Source organism: Cyprinus carpio, chromosome B14 (genome assembly GCF_018340385.1).
Source record: "Cyprinus carpio isolate SPL01 chromosome B14, ASM1834038v1, whole genome shotgun sequence".
Classification (NCBI taxonomy): Eukaryota; Metazoa; Chordata; class Actinopteri; order Cypriniformes; family Cyprinidae; genus Cyprinus; species Cyprinus carpio.
This window is the reverse complement of record NC_056610.1, coordinates 5,913,446-5,933,621: the sequence shown is the minus strand read 5'-3', so window position 1 is coordinate 5,933,621 and position 20,176 is coordinate 5,913,446. Positions and strand designations below refer to the sequence as shown.

The following is a 20,176-nucleotide window of genomic DNA, read 5'->3' as shown; positions in this document are numbered from 1 at the left end:
CAAAGTTAGAGAACACTTGCAGATTCCTCCAAGTTATTGGTGTTAATCTGGCACCTGGTGCTAATTTTCTTAATTATATGACAAACCCTGTTTAACTGGCAGCATTCCTCTAATTATAACTGTGATTGTAAGGTGGCGGGCTGCTCTAAGGTGACTGAAAGCCTGTGACAGGAGACAGTCCAGATGAAGTCCAAAGAGACGACCGTTTTGGCCAATGCAAGAGAAGTTGGTCACTCCAGATCTGTGATTTCTTGAATATTGCAGCTTTACAATGAGAATAATTAATTCAAGTTCCCCAAAAAGTCTGGTCGTCCACGTAAGACAAATGCATGAGAAGACAGGAGACTCTCAATGGGGAATCGGTTCAACGCCGCAGCTGGAATTGCTCACCAGTTCAGTGCTGGACTAGGTAAGGATCTGTCTCAGCACATTTAAAAGAAGTCGGACTGAAAGCGCACTCTGCAGTGACCAAACCTCTCATCAACAGAAAGAATCAAAAGGCTAAGATCAGGCCTTTGCTGAGGAGCATGTTGTGTGGAGAGAGGAGAACTGGTCAAAAGTTCACTTAATGGTGAAAGCAAGTTTAATATCAAACTGGGGAAAGCCCACGTGCATAAATAAGTCAGTGAGTAAGTGTTATGGTTTAGAGGATGTTTTCTGCAGCAGTAGTTGGGCATCTTATACAGCTACATGGCAGAGTGCATGCAAATCTTTATCAGAAACTTCTTCAGCAACATGCGGTTTGCAATACTGCAAAACAGGTAAAGCAGTTCCTTGAAGCTAAGAATACTGAAATAATGAAATGGCTGGATCAGAGTAGTGATGTTAAAATGTTTTGAGATTTCTGTTAAATTTTTGGTTGGTGGTCTTTAACATTTTAACCCTCTACAGTCACCGATCTATGGAAGAGACTGGAAGAAGAGAAGATCACACTAGCACAGTGTGAGAAACTAGTGATGTCCTGCAGCCGCAGATGTGCTGAAGTCATTCAAAGCAAGGTGTGTGTGTGTGTGTGTATATATATATATATATATATATATATATATATATATAGTAAAACTAAAAATTATTCAGGCATCAGATATAATTTTTGATTCTTGTATATATATATATTAAATTTAATTTTTATGGAAATGAAATCCACTTTAGTGTTGCCAGTATTTGGGCGTGTAAGTTGCCAATCTTAATGAAAAACCAAATAACAATAAAAGTTAAAATACTTATTGTAAAATAATTGAGATTGTCTATAATGGTGTGAACACACATTAACACATCAATGAACAACGAAATGTTTAAAATCTGTTCAGTTTTATTGATAATGGACTACCACAAAAATACAAACACTAACAGTATGTTGCCCTGTTTTACGGAAAATGAACTGGTATCCTTGGTTTTGTGATGGTTTTTTTTTTTTTTTCTGCGTTTAAATGACAACATAATTCATTTATAAATACATATACATATCTGTTGATGTAATAATATTCAGACATTGAAATGACAAAGTTAGGCTAGTTTGAGAACTTCTTTGATCATGACACCCAGACCATCAAAGATCTCATGGATGGCAGTGTTGCACATGAATGCACTCGTTGTCACCAGTTTGTTCTTGGCATCGATGTGCACCTCACCCACATTCTTGTTCAAGTGTTTGCAGCCCAGTTCAGCCATGGTTATAGCCACTTGAGCGTACGGCCACCTGCAAGCGCAAGAAAGACAACACTGAGTTCAGAACCAAAGCACCTCGTAACTAGTAACATCATCAGAGCCCAGTTTTAATGACTCTACTGCAAAAACCTGCCCAGACTCACTTCTCACACTCCGAGTCGTGGCCGACGGTCAGCTCACACCCGGGAATAGCTTTGGCTGCCAGGACAGGAGAGATGCAGCACATGCCCATGGGTTTCTTGGCCTGATGGAAAGCTTTAATGACCTTCTCAACCTCAGGTTTTATTGAGAAATCCTTGCCTTTGGAGGCCCAGTCGCTCAGGTTTTTAGCCACTCCAAAACCACCTGTACGGCACATTAAGAGTTAATTTACTTTTGAAGAGATAATGAAGAAGGAAATCTAAATTTCCTTGATATTTTAACATATAAGATGTTACTATGCTATTAATTAAAGTTTCAGTCTTTCAGTTCAAAACTCAAAACTTCCTTGTTATTCCAAAAACAACTTTTACTGACACGGCCGGTTGCATAAAAGGCACAGACTAGTCTTACAAGTTAGGTTTTTTTTTTTTTTTTTTTTTTTTTTTTTTTTTTTTTAACGTTACATAAAAAATGTAGACTGATCTAGCTTGGAACCAAAATAAAAAAAATAAAAAAAGACTCCTTAATGCTGCACAATGGTTTATTGCTCTTTATGTGTCAACAAATCAAGCCAGTGACTAAAGAGTTTACACTGTTCCTGTTAGGCCCTAGAGAATCATGAACCCTATTGTTATAATTAACACTTTTTATGATTAAGCAGTCTTGGAAGCTGTAATAATATAAATTTAGTCAAAAAGGTTTCACATGTATTTCCTATTTCATATGCTACCCAATCACTGAAGTAGGTGTTTACAAATTTTTAAAAATAGACCCGCACAGAAATAAATAAATAAAATAAAATGGCCTTTCATTTCTAAATTATGACAGTTTTTAAGTAAATAAATAAATAATAACAAGTGCACCTTACATTATAAAAGTGGATGCCAGGTTATTTTCACTGAATTTAAACACTTATCAAGGACGTTAATTGAAATGATAATAATGATATAATGAAGCAGCAGACGTCAAAACTGCAGCACGCACTTATAATAACAGAACGTAATCGTACATTCATTTCTCGTTTATATATTTCTCTCTCGTGCTGTGGGCGGGTCTTTGCCGCAGCTGTCTGATCACCTGGAATGATGAGCGCATCAAAGGCGCCGACGTCCAGCTTGTCCAGGTCTGTGACGTCACCCCGGGCGATGCGCGCGCTCTCCTGCAGCACGTTCCTCGTGTCCGTCCCGGGCTTGCCTTCACAGTGGTTCACCACATGCATCATCTCAACATCAGGCGCAAACATCTGGACCTGCAAAGCCACGTCAGCTGCATGCGTTATTTCAAGGTTTAAACAAAACCCAGATTTTCAGAGTGTTCTTTTTCAAAAAACCCTTTTAAGCTTTGTGTTGCTTTATTTGTGTGCATTACCTTGGCACCTGCTCGGCTGAGGTGCACCATCACAGCAGACGCCTCGTGAACCTCTGTGCCGTCATACACGCCGCAGCCGGACAGAATCACCGCCACGCGCTTTGCCATGCCTGCTGCTGCTATGTATTTGCTCTTGTTGGTTGAAGCTGATATACACACACACACACACACACACACACACACACACACACACACACACACACACACACACACACAGACAGAGAGAGAGAGAGACAGAGAAATGAACTAATAATGCTAATAATGCACATATTCATTCGAACAGTAAGTGACTCTTCTTGGCACTGAAAAAAGATATGGCAAGTAGGCAACAGGTGGCAAACACTTACAATGGCAGAATTTAATATTTACATAACACTCGCGCCCTAGAGATCTTGCCCGGGTGACACAAGATCAGTTTCCACGGAGTTAACGCAAACAAGCATTAAACAGAAACTGGATTCAGGAAATGCTTCGTTAAGATATTACAAAATGTTGATTAACATTCGCCGAAGCTGCTTTCACGGGCTGCTACTAAATATTGATTCACATTTTGAAGTAACATTAAACAACAACTTAGAAATACATTTTAAGATTCATTTTAAAATTAACTTAAGAAATATCAGAACTTTGATATAGAAAATAGCCTACCTACTGTTAAAATAAACGATGTTTCGATGTCCAACAATCTTAAAGTTTTCATTAAATCTAGAATTGCATTTGTTTAAAGCAGTGCAGCAGCCTACCTTGTTAGAGAGTTGAGTTGAGTTGAGTTGAGTTGAGCAGTGAAGTGTGCTTCTTCCTGAGTGTTTCTCTCACCACGCACTTGAGTGCTGCTTATATTGGGGCTGGACAGTCCCTCCCACGATGGCTTGTTCCTGGAAGGAAAATTAAACTATAGGCCTATTGTCTCTGTGCTTAGTCACACCTCAGTTTCTTTGAGCTCACCTGCATGTGTTTATATTGGTGCCATATTAACCGCACTGTAATGAAGCTGAAGATAAGCTTCATGTGAATGAAAGAGGGCACTGTGGAGAACTCTAGAGTATATTAGGTTACAAACTTTAGCAGCCTATGTATCTTTATTTGATAAGCAAGTATCAAAGCAAATGCATAAATGCAGCACAATATATATATATATATATATTTTTTTTTTTTGTAAGTCAGTTCTCCTCAGGTGTCCTCGTAGAGTATCCGCAGGTGTAGTATTTCACACTAATTATGAACATATCCCATTACCTTCTGACAGCCACAGTTTCATAATACTTATCTTAATTTTGAGCTCTGTATTTATTGTTTCATTAATTAATTTGAAATTAATGTATAATAATTAATGTAACTCTAAATGTAAAATGTTTTTGAAAATCCACAATTTATGTACATAAAAATTACGTTTCAATTTATTAAACAAAAAGTAGGCTAAAATAAGTTATATAATATTAACTTAGGAGCAAAGGTTTGAATATATACAAGTTATATAGTTGAATTAATTTTGTTTTGTATTAGAAGGATATTAGTAATTTTCCAGCAGTGGTATAAAGGATGAGGAAACTCCAGGACAAGAGGAAATAAAGGGCTTTTGTGAGCGCATGTCTGACGTAGCGGCGCATGACGTCACGGGTGTGTATAAAGCCGCGCGCGTGTGAGAAGAGCGCATCTGACTGAGGATGGCGGAGTCTGAATCACTGCACTTATCCATCGGAGTCCTGGGCATTTCTGGGGGTAGGTGGCAGAAAACAGAAGAAGAAGAAGAAGAGATATTTTAGAAATTATTTATTAGCGAGTATTTAAGTTATAATCGCAGTTATTTACCTCGAATGTTTAATAAATAAATAAAAATAAAACTTTTCGCAAGAAATGTCCAAATGAAAAAATATTTGCATTACGAACTGTTGTTATTCTAAATGTTTATTAATAGGCTAATTATAATAGTCATTCTTGTGAGTTGAATTCTGTTTAATATTTGGCTTATTATTTACGTATTATTTATTATTTCGCTAACGCCAGTAGAGGGCAAAATTAACGTGTGTACTGTACTTTAACTACACCGCTGATGTGAAAACAGATAAGATGTAAATCTTCATTGATTCTGTTCATCTCTGGTAATCCTTTTCCCCCTTAAAAATATCATAGGGTAATAATAATAATAATAATAATAATAATAATAATAATAATAATAATGTCTTGTGAATAGGTTCTTTGTTGCTTCTGGTGAACAACTATGCGAGCTCTCCAGACGAACCTGTGATCACAAACACAGCTTTAGGAGTTCTGCTCCTCATATTCGCTGCTCTGCTGGCTTATTCAGGTATGTGTTACACAATATTAGACTACAAAACAGATGTAATGTACTGCACACAGAAATGCAAATCACATTTGCATCACTGATTTTTAAAGTTTTGTGTGTGTGTGTGTGTGTGTGTGTGTGTGTGTTTATAGTCTGTGTTGTTTTAGTTTTAGTGTCAAATGGAGAAACTGAAAAAAAAAAAGAACTATTTTTTATTATTTGGTTAATTCAACAACTAGTGTCACTATATCCAGATTGAAATATTACAAATGTAGTACATGTAGACTTGAATCTCAAAGTAAATTATTTGAAGATTGATTTTTTAAGAAAAACATCAACAGTGTGGCACTGTGACACTATCAAAACGTTGTTTTTGAGCACTCTGACATGACAACATTGGCTCTTTTAAATGTCATGGGTTTGGAACCGAGCTATTTGTTTGTCTGACTAATTGGAAAAAAGGGACTTTTGTTAAGAGTGTTTTTTTTTTCTGTACAGAAATTACACATTTCAGCTTTAAACTCTTTTTATGCAGTCTGACTTTGAATACATAAATCATCCCATGTAAAACTTTCCCTCTTTGTCCTTCATTCTTCATCTCACTGTCCTTTATCCAGGTGTTCGACGCAGCCAGTCCCACAATGTACTCTTTGGTAGTCTGTGTCTGACAGTGTCAGCCCTATGGTGCGGTTCGGGTTTAGTGCACATACTTGCAGGTGAAAACATAATAAATAGCAGCAGAGGGCTGAGAGACGCCATGGTGCCAGGCCTTGCAGCTTTCACTCTGGCACTGCTTGCCATCTGCATCGTGGCTATTTTATGTCACGAGGTTGTCCTCTCATTCATCGCCCTGAGCATATGTCTCGCGTGCGCCCACCAGATTGCAGGTCTGGCAGACTCGGCCTTCGGACAGGCAGCCACCGCTGTCTGCTACCTCATGGTCTGTTTTGTGGGCGCTTACTTCGGAAGTGGCCGTTTGTTATCGTACATCACGCAGAGAAAGATTCAGCTCCCCGGAACATTCAACAAAGATAGCGTGAAACCAATACAAATTCAAGAGGTTAATGATATTGTGACAGTCGGAGTGATCATGAACTTGTTGTCAGCTAGTGTGCTAGCTTGTCCTCTGCTCGGTGTTGTCCCTAAGCTCTTCTCTGGCCATGTGCCCTGGCTGTGGACCGCTGGCGTCTTCCAGCTGGGTGTGTGTGTTAAGAGCTACAGATCTATGGACACCCTGGCAGCCACTTTCTATGGCTTCACATCCATCCTGCGGTTCACTGAAGGGTATACCGCGCTAGTGGTTCACTTCACAAACCAAGTGCCCTATTCCCCAGTGCCATTCCCAGTTGTATTCTCAGTGTTGTTTTTCATCCTGGCCTTGTTTAACTTGCAGGGTGGGTTTGTGAACACCATCTACCAGCTGTTTTTTGTGGCATACTGTATAGCAATTGCATCCGAGCCCCAAAGCTTCTTTCAGAGGGGAACACAAGGCGTACAGGCCGCCATATTCGTTGCCTCCGCTTTTGTGCTCTTTATAACCCTTTATAACATGGCTTCCTCAAACAAGATACCTACAGGTGCAGGCTTCCTTAAGAACCTGTTGGCCCGCAGTAATAGATTTGTCTTGCAAACCAATAGCAAAGATCTACACGCTCCATATCTGGGCTACTCTAAATATGCTGATGCCGAGGTGTTGGGCCACGGCTGCAGTGTCCTGGCCGCATTTTCAATCACAGCCTCGCTTTCTAGTGGAAACCCCTTGGCTATTCTGATCCTGCCTTGGGCGGTGGTCTCCGGTGGTGTGCTGCACCTGATATGTGGCTCTGTTGCCTTCGCTCGAGGAAAGACCCTAGAAAGTTCGACTTTCATCCTTTACGGTATCATGTGGACAGTGTGGGGACTGACGCGCTTCGGAGGCCTCTATGGAGATGTGCGTGGCCTACACCTAGCTGTGGGAATCATCAGTTTCATGCTCTTCAATGTGTTAGTGACAGCAGGGGCCCTGTTTCTCAACAAGGCTTGGTTCATCTACACCTTTACCTTCCAACTCATCCTCATTAGCTTCTTACTGGATGCAGTAGGCGCGCTGCCCTACGGCTACGATATCGGCGTGACCATTATCCTCGGGCTGGTCAGCTTCTACATGTTCCTGGCCAGCATTTTCAACTGCACCTTTAAAAGCCCACAAATGCCTTTCGGCGATCCTTTCATCAAGTTGAGTGGCTTTGGAGGAGGCAAAGACAGCTGCCCTCACCTTCCAGCCAGGAAGTCCTCATCCGTTCAGCAAATTGCAGGTGAGCCACTTAAGTAAAATTTGGGAAAAGTTATTGGTGTATTCATGAATGCTTGTGTGTCTATACCAACATACTTTCCTTTCTTTTATGACAGAGATCATGAAGAACGGGGGCATATGTGGAATGCCCACAGACACCGTCTATGTGCTTGTGGCAGCTTGCAATCGTCCACAGGCTGTTGAAAAGGCATATAAGTCAGTTACCTTCCCCACTTCTATTTCAAGTCGGTAACACTTAAGTTTAAGGACCAGCTCTCACTATTAACTAGTTGCTAATTATCATGCATATTACTTGCACATTTGCTGTATATAAATACTTATAAAGCACATATTAAAAGCCCATTCTTCATGACCATATTTTAGATGCCTTAATCATACCTAAAATGTGAGTACTAATACTATCTATTAGTAAGCAGTAATTAAGAGTTTATTGATGAAACAGTCATAGTTAATAGTTAGCTTGGTCCTCAAACAAAAGTGTGACCGAAAAGTCTTTGGTTTCTGCTCCACCAGTGTCTCCTAACCATGCAATCACACCTTAATAGGGTAAAGAAACAGGCGAAAGAACGACCCATGTCCTTATGGATTTCGTCTATAAAGCAGTTGGAGCCAGTCAGGGACCAGATCAGCCCTCTCCTTTGGGACTTTATGGAAGCTGCTTGGCCGTCTTCCATTAGCTTAGTCATAGCTAGAGGTGGGTAATGTGGTATTCACATTGTACTTGACATGTGTACCACATTTTGTCAAATTTAACCCAGACTTCTCCATTTATTTGTAGCTCCATGGATGGAATTCTTTGGATTGGGCGACTCATCCAAATACATTGGCACACCGCAGAGCATAGCCATAAGAAACCCAGACTGCACTGTTGCTACACACCTCATTAATGCAGTATGTGTTGTCATATTTGCTAAAAAAAAAAAAAAAAAAAAAAAAAAGCTGTTTATCGTAGACCTTTACTGTATAAACCATGCATATCTGTTTGACTAGGTGGGTCCCATTGCGGTCACCTCTGCTAATCCCACCGGTGAGGCAGATACTACCCATCATAACCAAGTTTATGCCAAACTTGGTGACAAGGTACAGAGATGGTTCATTTGTTTGAAGATTCATAGGTATTACCTATTGGGGGAATTAAATCTCATTGGCGTATATCGTGCAGGTAGATGGGGTGCTTTGTGATGGACCGTCTCCAGAGAATATCGCCTCCACAGTGGTAGACTGCACCAAAATTGAGAATGGCCAGATTGGGTTTTTCCGTGTCGGGCTCATTCCTAAATCTAAGGTAACTAGCACACATGTCCTATTATTCAAAAACGTATGCAGCTGTCTGAAGTTCACAGCGAATCTGTTTTGTTGTGATTTTCTCAAGGTTCTTCAGATCTTCGAGGGCATTCAGAAGAAGCACATGCATGGTCAGATGAATGCAGCTTTTGAGACAGATGTCGCAGATCCTCACAGGCATCTCACAGTCTCTCAGACAAACTTGTCAGAGACTCAGACAGACTCTGGAATTAGTCAAAATTCCCCTGCCAACTCCCAGAGCTCTCTGGATCTCAGCCAACATGAGGAGGAGGAGGAGGAGGACGAGTCTTTATAGACACTGCCAAACACTGAATGTGTTTCAACTGTAATTGTTCAACATGTACTGTACAGACTTTTAGTGAGTTAACATCAGATGTTTTGGACAAATGGGCCAGGAAACAAAGACATTACAATTATATGAATGAATAAAGATGGTAATAGGCAAATTATATTGCAAATAGGCAATATTAATGTGTTGTTAATCATTTTTACCATATGAGTGCGGTTATCATTATCTTACTAGTAATTGTAAACCCTTTTCTACTTATTTATTAATTTTAAGAAATTTTACAATGTAACATTGTGTATATTCTTAATTTGTCAATGTGTTGTTTTATATTTGTAATATACTGTAGACTTGTATAAAATACTGAAAGTTAAATAAATATGGTGTCCATAGACCCGCAGTCCTGCAGAGAATGGTAAAAACCAATGCCTGAAAACCTGTCATATATACAGCATTAGGGTTAAGCACTGAAAGTGTGTAACATTGATTGTTTTTCTGGCTGAGTCAATAACAGCCATGGTAAAATGCTGGGGTGGGATGGGTCTGAAAAGTTCTGGGGCCAAGGTTAGGGTGCCCCCTCGAACCCTCTAGTGCCACCAAGTGCTCGAATTTGACCTTTTCTTCTGATTTTAACTTTCAAATGCTTAGCTCTAGAAACAAATTGTGTCCAATCTTAACCAATATTGGATCTTCAGATCAAGCCATGTAAACTTTTCATGTATTGTTATCTGTTTGGGCCTACTGATCCAAAATTTGGTAGGAATCAGTGTGAATTTCAGTGAAAAAAATCAATAATAAAATTGTCAGTAATTTGGCAATGACTCAAGATTACCTGAATATTTTTAGGACAAATATAATGTAAGATGGGGAAAGATGCCCCCCTTAGTGCATGTACTTTGAACATATTTTAGATGTGCAGGATGGTGAAGGATCAGCCAGTGAGTTAATAATAGAAACAACACAAAAATGTCATCATTAAATTGTAAGGCTTTCTTAATATATCATTAAAATACTGGGGTGTGATGGCCTTCTACTTCATTAATATTAACAGATTTTTTTCAAAGTGTCATTAATAGAAACATTTAAAATCTTATTTTGTCTTATTATATTTTATTGTAAATTTTAAAATGTCTTAAAATCATGAGTCTTTCTAACATTGCCAACTCCTGAAAATAAAATGTTTAATGACAAAAACCTCAGGCAGGAAGTGAGGTTGTAGATTGATTACACTTTGGGGTTAAAATTAATAACTTGACACCTTGACAAACTGCAATGTCACTTACCAAACTGGCAGCTTAAAGTTAAACAGTGAGTGGCATGAAGCTACTTCAAATGTCTTGAAAACACATTGTTATAAACCGGTTTGCATGTTATTTCAACCATGGACAGAAGACTTTAATCTGGCTTTATTTAGGCTGCATTTCTGGAAGGAAATAGTTTTATATTTAATTTACTTTCATGGGTTTCTGATTGTTGTCTTCAAGATTCTCTCTAGCATTCATTCAATTCTTCCCAACATTGGGTCAGATTGTGTTCAGGTAAAGTTTATTAAGATTTCTCAGTAGATTGTTGATATTGCAAACTGTTTTCCTGTAACACATCAAATGTTTTAATGCCAAATACCTCAGAAGGCGAGGCTGTAGGTTTGGCGTATTAAAATAACTGAGACCATGACAAACTTCAATTAAAATAACCACAAACATTTACAGGAGTCAATTACTGGTCAATAAGTATTGCTTTCATCAAATCACATAGAAAATGTATAATGTTTTTGTCAGTGAAACCTAATTATGTTGAGATGCATGTGATTTTAGTATCTGAAATTATTCTGTATTTTATGAATGACTGAAGTATAACTTTTAAAATTGAGGATGTTAACTTGCACTACAATAAAATTAATTAACTTCCAGTTATTTCTCTGTTTAAACTGATTCTGTTAAGAGTGAGAGAGCGATATATAGGCAGTATAAAACATGATTTATCATCTGTAGTTTGTCAGTTTCAGTTAGAATTATTTGAATAGAATTAAAATGGACTGAAATAACGTAGATATGTCATGAAAAGGAAACTATGCAGGAACTGATTAGCTGGGTGACTTTATTGTTACTAAATAAAGGCAAGAAGATTCCAAAGAAATGACAGACAATCAGAGGAAATGATATGCAAATGAAAATGATTATGTAACATCAGTGATTAATCTATTTGAATGCTAATTCCTTATTATTGATGATAGTTCATTAATTATTGTTCATAATGCTGTACATTAACTAGGCTATATTTCTGGAAGGAAATATTTTTATATTTCATTTACTATGGGTTTCTAATTGTTGTTTAGAAAATTCTCAAACTGCTTCAGGAAGATGAAGAAGAAATAGTGTTAGTAAATTAGTAACAAAGCTTCTTGTCGGTTTATAGGCAAACACGTCCAGCGTTCATTCAGCCTTTCACAAATGTGGGTCAGATCATGTTCAGATAAAGCTTATCAATCTTAATAGATAATGCAGACTGTTTTCCTGTAACACACCAAATGTTTTAATGCCAAATACCTCAGGTAGTGCGGCTTGCTAAGACTTTGGCATATTTGATACTTTAAAAAATATGTCAATGAAAGCTAATAATGTTGAATTGTGTGATTTATTCTGATAGTATCTGAAATGATTCTGTGTTTGATAAATTACTGATATATATATATATACATATCTTGACCATGTCTTACAATTATTATTATAATTTTTTTAGTTATTTAAAAATTGAGAATATTATTTGCCCAACAATAAAATGGGCCATACCTAGTATAACATTATAATGCTACCATAGAATCATGGAAATGTCACGATTCACGCTTCACTCTTGTTTCATAACTGAGAGTTTAGTATCTGAAATGATTCTGTGTTTGATAAATTACTGAAATATATATCTTGACCATGTCTTACAATTATTATTATAATTTTTTTAATTATTTAAAAATTGAGAATATCATTTGCCCTACAATAAAATGCATTAACTTACAGTTATTTCTCTGTTTAAAATGATTCTGGTGAGAGTGAGAGAGAGAGATATAGATTTCGTATAAAACTCCATTTATCATCTGTAGTTTGTCAGTTTCTTTCTTTTTCTTTGTTTTAAATATATTATTATTGAGCATCACACAAGTTTCTCTGTACTTTGCATTAAATGAGTTAATCAGCAGTGAAGAAGGAAGCAAATGAAGGTTTGATTATTATGTTTGCTCCGTTAAACTGGACACGTCATGCTTTCACATAAAGAACATGAAACAGCTCTTTTATTTTGGGGACTTTAGGATTTCTTCTTTCCTTTCATTTACTTCCTTCACTATTAGTAAAAGAATTTGATTTCTCAGCACCGAAGCACAACAATGTTAAGTTGCATATGAATGAAAACTAATAATAGAATCAAACTGGACTGAAAGAACGTGGATATGTCATACAAAGGAAACTATGCAGGAACTGATTTGCTGGGTGACTTTATTGTTACTAAATAAAGGCAAGAAGATTCCAAACAAATGACAGTCAATCAGAGGAAATGACATGCAAATTAAAATGATTATGTAACATCAGTATTTATTAATTTGTAGTTTAATGTTAATTCTATTTATTAATTGTAGTTCAATTTTGTTCATGATATTCATTCTCAAACACTAATGAGCTAATTGAATCAGGTGTGTTTGATGAGGGAGAAGAACTAAATGAATGTTAACCAATGTTAACATGCAATTGGAATAGTTTTATTCCAAAGACAGACTCTCTGAATAAATACATACATAGTATACGCACATATAATAAAAAGAGAAGTAAAATAAAGGGGAAAAAATTGTAAAACTTTATTTTGATAGTCTCGACTTTAGACATTTTACTAACAGTAAGTAACTTTGCAACTCCATGTCAACTAGCAGTCGTTAGAGTATTAGTAGACTGTCTGCTTAATATCAACACTTTAGTTGCAGAGTTACTTATAGTTAGTAGAATGTCTAAAGTGGACTATCAAAATAAAGTGTAACCAAAAAAAAAAAAAAAACGTTGAGTGGTGATTTTAATGCTATTTACCAAAATAAAATGACATTAAGTAGCCTATACTTCAACACTGGCCGCACTTTAGTTTAGGGATCAATTCTCATGTCTCAGTTCTCTAACTAACTAACTACAGCTTTTTCCTCAATAAACTTCTTAATGTGCTCTAGATTAACATATGGTCATGCAGAATAAAGCATTGATATATGTTTATAAGTACTAAATGCTCTAGCAATATGCTTGTTTGTAAACAACTAGTTATGGTGAGAATTGGTCCTTAAAATAGAGTTACCGAAGAATTTAATCTGGCTTTATTTAGGCTATATTACTGGAAGGAAATATTTTTGTTTTTCATATACAGTCATGGATTTTGGACTGTGGTTTTCAGATTTCTCAAACAGCTTAGGGAAGACGAGGACATAATAGTGAAGTTAATTATAGACCAATGGTAGCAATTAGGCACCTTGTCGGTGTAGAGATTTTTGGATTTGTTTTGTTCTCGTTGACAGGTTTACTGACAGGAACTACACATAAACCTTCATCTGATTTAACCTGAAGGAAGTACAAGAGGGGTAATTTTCAAGTTAAATATTAAATGGACACTTGTTCTGTAATGGGCAAATACGTGAACATTTTAAATGACATCCGTAATACAGTAGGTGCGGCTTCCAGCAGTTTCTATTCCAAGAAGAAGTTTCTTTCCTGGAAAATGAAACGAAAATAAGATGCTGGTGTGTCAGGCTGTATGAGTGTGCTTTTGTGTGCCAAAGTAAACCAATGACCCTGCCCTGTCAGTTTATTTTATTTGCCAGCCCGTCTATGATGGGCAAAACCTGCTCTTTGAGTTCTCAGATGGTGTCATGATGTCTCATGCAGCTGGGGGATGCATCAGAGCATCCGTTTACAGGCGCATGAATCTGAGAGCATGACACGGTGGGGTTTGGGTGGTACACTACTTTCATTCTTACTTTTCACCCCACAAGATATCGGTGACTCAGCCTATATTGTGGGCCATGAAGGATGGGCAATATTTCAGTTGGCAACTTTCCTTTATGTTGCTTAGGTTTCAGTGTTTTTGTAAAGGTTGAGAGGAGCTGCCTCACATGCCCTCTGTAAACCGAGCTGAACTGTCTGGTGTGTCTCTGGAGCGCAGGGTGTGTTTATAGTAACAGGAAGCATCACACACACTATTGAAGTACTATAGCATACTTTGCTTTTATCTAGTAGTCTAAATTGCTTGAGAATAATTAACAAAGTATATTTGGCTGGAAATCCCATGGATGGGACTTTCTGACAGTAGTTCTAATGCTAAAAATGCTCGAATGCTATTAATAGCAATCAGTTATGAATTAATGAGAGGTAGAATGCGACTCAAATTCAAATTAAAAACTTAATCAATGTCTCTATTAAAACAGAATAAAGCATGCATGATTGCTACAGTGAGAGGTGAAGTATACAAAAAGGCCATACCTAGTATAACAATATAATGCTACCATAGAATAATGGAAATGTCACGATTCATGCTTCACTCTGGAAAAACAGCTGACATTTTGACTCATCATGCTTTCAGATTACATTAGGTATTGCTCTGTAAAAAATTGTGTTTTTAACAGTGTTTTACTGTAAAAATACTACAGTAAAAACCTGTTAATTGGTTATCAGTAAGTTTCCCTACTATATACAGTGAATAACTGTAATTACATTAAATGTAATTTTACAGTAAAACACTGTTAAAATCACGGTTTTTGGAAGTGAAAAAGAAAAAGTCATTGTACAATTTAGAGTGAAAAACTGTAATTTGACTCTCCCAGATTTCCCTGCATTACACTTCATATTTTATGTTTTTTTTTTCATTGAAATAACTGTTTCTTTTAGTTTTTTCTTATCAGTTGTGTACATTGGGGTTTTATCTTACATCTAATGTTGTTGAATTAATGTTTATTGCATTATTTCAATATCACGTGTGTTACCATGATGGTGTTTAGTGTTTGTGTGAATGACACTGGGCTCCTTTTGTATATATATATATATATATATATATATATATAGATGTATATGTATATATATATTATATATATATATATGTATGTATATGTATATGTATGTATATGTGTATATATATATATATATATGTGTATATGTGTATATATATGTGTATATATATATATATATATATATATATATATATATATATATGTATATATATATAGAAGGAGCAGGGTGTCATTCACACAAACAACATATATACATATATATATATATATTAGTATATCAGTATAATCATGTGACTTTTCTCATCACCACCTGCTTTTTGGTGGTTATCAGTATTACAATGGTTCAAAACCGATATTAGTACTTCCGTATGCTGCTTTATTAACATTACATCAGTTAATGAAATACGGTATTTTATTGTGAATTTAAGTTAAGTCTGTAAAGCCTAAAATGTTGCTACCATATTTTTAACGGTGAAATTCTGGCAACCACAGCTGCCGGTATTTTACCGTAAATGTCACAGATTTTTTTTTTTTACAGTGTGCCTTGTTTCATAACTGAGAGTTCTGGAAAGACTTCACTGCTGAAGAAGGAAATATACTGAATAAAATAGTGAAACAAAAAGCTAAATGTGATCTAATCAGTCATAGGTGTGTGCCAAGTATAATTTTAGAACATGTATACACTGAAAAGAAAAAAAAAAATATATATATATATATAAATATATAATTGTTGAAAAAAGTCCAAGTAACTTTGGACTGCATTCAGATTTTTAAGTTCTCCTAGCTGGTTTCAACTAGTAACATTACTTTTGTTAGTTTGAATTTGTTCGTTAATTGAATGCAGAATGCCTGATTCAGCCAATAAATCCACCAAGATAACGATAGATTGCTCAGAAAATTCATTTAGTAACACAATACATATTGTTTTGGTAGCTGTATATAGTCTTGCAGGACACTTAATACGTGAAGCAAACTTTGCTATCTTTGTTTGTGAAGGAACAATCACCCTTCAAAAGCAAAGCTGTTATGGATGTTATAGTTTTACATTTTTGAAAAATGTGTAGCCTTTTAAATTTTGGCGCAAAAATGTGTGAAAAAACAAATATTATAAGATGATGATCTTTTTATATCAAAATATAAAATACTTAACAAAAATGACAAAGTTACAACAAAGCAGCATTTCAGCAATCTGAAAACCTTTATTTAAAACAGTTTGTTTGTTTTAGGAATTGTGTTGGTCTGACCTGGTTTAAAATGTCGTAAAATAATAAAATAATTATTAAAAATGGCACTTAAGCTGTTTTACACTTACACTGTATATACAATATAAAGGTTTTCAACATTATACGTCTGCAAACTGAACAAACGCTGACAAAAGGTAAAGTAAAACGCTCAAAAATCATCACAAATATTTGATTATTATGCACAACAGTACAGTTAACTGAACAAACGCTGACAAAAGGTAAAGTAAAACGCTCAAAAATCATCACAAATATTTTATTATTGGAACTGACATCATTCTACCACCTCATCAGTCAGTTTAATAATATAACTGCTCTTGAGCCCTTTGTCACTTTGTCACTTTTAATCAGACTGAATAAGCTATTTTTTTTTTTTTATGCACTAAAAATATTTTTATCTGCACTGCTTGTTCACTGGTTTGCACTCTATCTGCCATGTGCCTTGCGCTGCTTTTATTTAACCTTATTTTTATTTTATTTTTTTTTTTTTTTTTGTCTTTTTTACATTCCCTTATTGTATAGTTTTTATCTTATATTTTATATTTGATCTAGATTTTTTAGGCTCTAACTGTTCGTGTTATCTGTATGCACCGGGGGTCTGAGAGTAACGCAATTTCGATTCTCTGTATGTATGTACTGTACATGTGGAAGAATTGACAATAAAGCAGACTTGACTTGACTTGACTTGACCAAACGCTGACAAAAGGTAAAGTAAAACGCTCAAAAATCATCACAAATATTTGATTATTATGCACAACAGTTAATTTTTTGTTTTAAATCAATGAATAAAGTAGAAAAAACATAACTGGTAAATAAATAATATTAATAAAATAAAAATAAAAAAAATAACCATGGCAATATGGTTGTGGACGTGTACCATGGTAATATAATAGGTTTCTATGAAGTAAAGATTGTGACACTTCACTCTGGAAAACACCTGACATGTCACTCGTCATTCTTTCAGCTTCCAGAGGATTGTCTCGTTTGATGACCAAAAGCTTTGCGATCTTTCCATTCTTACTGAGGAAGAAGGAAATAGACTGAATAACACTGTCAAATGGACCATTTCAACATGATCTGGTATTTAACGCATAATTGTAGCACGTTTACATTTTTGAAGGGAAACTACTTATGAAATATCAATGTATATGAGTAGCATTTGAAGTTTGTGGTCTACAGTATTACAAAATTAACCCTATAGTTACTACATGTTTTCAATTAATATTACTCAGTATAGTGTAATTACACTGTGACTTTAAAAAATAAGGTGCAGTCCAATTTTTTGAGGATCAGTCCTTTCAAAGCATCGTTATCAGTATAATCATTGAAATCACATTAATTAATCAGGATCAAGATCAAGACAGAACTTGCAGCACATTATTGTCCCTATTTATTATTCTACATCGGACATAACAGATGAGCTCCATCCTTCAGATGAGACATTAAACCAAGGACCTGACTCTCTGTGGTCATTAAAAATCTCAGGATGTCTTTGGAAAAGTGTAGAGGTGTCAGTACAGGAGGGAAAAAACATCACTAGTTAAAGAATGAAGCAGACATGATTAGAAAAGAACATGCTGAGAAGTTAATTATGGACTATTTACAAAAATGGAAATGTATCATAGCTATTCATAATGGTCCTGTACAACATTTTGTCAGTGGCAACAAAGTGATTTAAAGTGAATCTAAAAACAGAACCAATCAATCAAACACACGTTTAGTATAGTACAGTATGTGGAGCCAAACATCCTGTGTGCTATTAATATACTTCTTTTAAACTAAGAATAAAAAAGGATACTTTCAGATTACTTTTCATGTACTTTTCAGAAATAAAAATAAAAAATGTACTTTGTAGTTGTAAACTAGTTGGGTACTCAAAGTTTATAACTGATACACTTAAATTACACTGAAAAATATACTTTAATAAACTAAAAGGGGCCAATTTAGTCCAAAGTAGTACTGAAATAGTACACTTACAAGTATACCATTAGTACATTGATAGTAATATACTTTCTACAAGTATACTTAAAATATACTTAAACTTTAATTAAATGAACTTGAAGTATACTTTTTTTGTAAGGGTCATTATTTTCCTGTTAGTTGCATTGTCTGTCTTTAGTTTTATTATTCCAAAGAAAGGCTTGAAAATGATTTTAAAATCGAGAGGATGAATGATTGTTATGATAGTGAATGCCTCACATGTTTGCAAACATGTAAAACAGCTTTACTTCCAGATGCCGCACATTAGCAGGTATTGTTTTGTTTTATGACTAAGAGTTTTGGAATGACTTTTTACTTTATTTAGCAAGCAAAAAGGAAATGAACTTAGAAGGAAACAGAAAAGTTAAATGTTATATCATCAGTTTCATAAGTGTTTACGTAAAAAGAAATTCTGGCACAGACACATTTGCAAAGGAACTCATATAGAACTGTCCATGTATTTATTTGTTAGATACTAAGTAAATTAATTCAACAATCACCTATATAAATATATGATATACAATGATATGCATAATCCATAGAAGTATAAGAAGCATTACATATATATATATATATATATATATATATACATATATATATATATATATACATATATATATATATATATATATATATATATATATATATATATATATATATATATATATATATATAGAAGACAATCATTATAGAAGACAATATAGAAGACAATCATTAACACCCTTCACAAGAAGGGTAAGCCACAATCACTCATTGCCAAAGAAGCTGGCTGTTCACAAAGTGCTGTATCCAAGCATATTAACAGAAAGTTGAGTGGAAGGAAAAAGTGTGGAAGAAAAACATGCACAACCAACTGAGAGAACCGTAGCCTTATGAGGATTGTCAAGCAAAATTGATTCAAGAATTTGAGTTAACTTCACAAGAAATGGACTGAGGCTGGGGTCAAGGCTTCAAGAGCCACCACACACAGACGTGTCAAGGAATTTGGCTACAGCTGTCGTATTCCTCTTGTTACGCCACTCCTGAGGCATCTTACCTGGGCTAAGGAGAAGAAGAACTGGACTGTTGCACAGTGGTCCAAAGTCCTCTTTTCAGATGAGAGCAAGTTTTGTATTTCATTTGGAAACCAAGGTCCTAGAGTCTGGAGGAAGGGTGGAGAAGCTCATAGCCCAAGTTGCTTGAAGTCCAGTGTTAAGTTTCCACAGTCTGTGATGATTTGGGGTGCAATGTCATCTGCTGGTGTTGGTCCACTGTGTTTTTTGAAAACGAAAGTCACTGCACCCGTTTACCAAGAATTTTGGAGCACTTTATGCTTCCTTCTGCTGACCAGCTTTTTTGAAGATGCTGATTTCATTTTCCAGCAGGATTTGGCACCTGCCCACACTGCCAAAAGCACCAAAAGTTGGTTAAATGACCATGGTGTTGGTGTGCTTGACCTTGAACTCACCAGACCTGAACCCCAGAGAGAATCTATGAAGTATTGTCAAGAGGAAAATGAGAAACAAGAGACCAAAAAATGCAGATGAGCTGAAGGCCACTGTCCATAGAAACCTGGGCTTCCATACCACCTCAGCAGTGCCACAAACTGATC

At 35.8% G+C, this 20,176-nt stretch overlaps 2 protein-coding genes across 3 annotated transcripts; one reads left to right on the top strand and one right to left on the bottom strand.

Moving 5' to 3' along the window:
• Window positions 1-1,289: 1,289 nt before the first annotated feature.
• LOC122139577 (glutamine amidotransferase-like class 1 domain-containing protein 3A, mitochondrial) lies at window positions 1,290-4,070 on the bottom strand. Of its 2 annotated transcripts, none has more exons than XM_042737850.1 (5): window positions 3,918-4,070; window positions 3,175-3,290; window positions 2,884-3,055; window positions 1,809-2,010; window positions 1,290-1,696 (listed from the first exon to the last, which is right to left on the bottom strand). In XM_042737850.1, exons 2-5 carry the CDS (start codon window positions 3,280-3,282, stop codon window positions 1,504-1,506), a joined length of 675 nt encoding a protein of 224 aa, XP_042593784.1. In that variant the 5' UTR covers window positions 3,283-3,290; window positions 3,918-4,070; the 3' UTR covers window positions 1,290-1,503. The 2 variants fall into 2 exon arrangements, with proteins under 2 accessions (XP_042593784.1, XP_042593785.1); XM_042737851.1 differs by having other exon boundaries at window positions 3,175-3,287; window positions 3,918-3,984.
• Window positions 4,071-4,744: 674 nt separating this feature from the next.
• LOC109060023 lies at window positions 4,745-10,134 on the top strand. The gene is made up of 9 exons (XM_042737849.1): window positions 4,745-4,893; window positions 5,366-5,479; window positions 6,076-7,752; window positions 7,847-7,946; window positions 8,297-8,445; window positions 8,530-8,642; window positions 8,742-8,831; window positions 8,914-9,036; window positions 9,124-10,134. The coding sequence occupies exons 1-9, from the start codon at window positions 4,839-4,841 to the stop codon at window positions 9,349-9,351; spliced, it is 2,649 nt and encodes an 882-aa protein (XP_042593783.1). The 5' UTR covers window positions 4,745-4,838; the 3' UTR covers window positions 9,352-10,134.
• Window positions 10,135-20,176: the final 10,042 nt, after the last annotated feature.

Bases quoted from the DNA above. Each gene is read 5' to 3' on its own strand.
- LOC109060023 (XM_042737849.1), top strand. From the start codon at position 4,839: ATGGCGGAGTCTGAATCACTGCACTTATCCATCGGAGTCCTGGGCATT. The intron at 4,894-5,365 runs GTAGGTGGCAGA...TCTTGTGAATAG, and splicing joins AGTCCTGGGCATTTCTGGGG to GTTCTTTGTTGCTTCTGGTG. The intron at 5,480-6,075 runs GTATGTGTTACA...TCCTTTATCCAG, and splicing joins TGCTCTGCTGGCTTATTCAG to GTGTTCGACGCAGCCAGTCC.
- LOC122139577 (XM_042737850.1), bottom strand. From the start codon at position 3,282: ATGGCAAAGCGCGTGGCGGTGATTCTGTCCGGCTGCGGCGTGTATGAC. The intron at 3,056-3,174 runs GTAATGCACACA...GTGGCTTTGCAG, and splicing joins TCAGCCGAGCAGGTGCCAAG to GTCCAGATGTTTGCGCCTGA. The intron at 1,697-1,808 runs GTGAGTCTGGGC...TTGCGCTTGCAG, and splicing joins CACGACTCGGAGTGTGAGAA to GTGGCCGTACGCTCAAGTGG.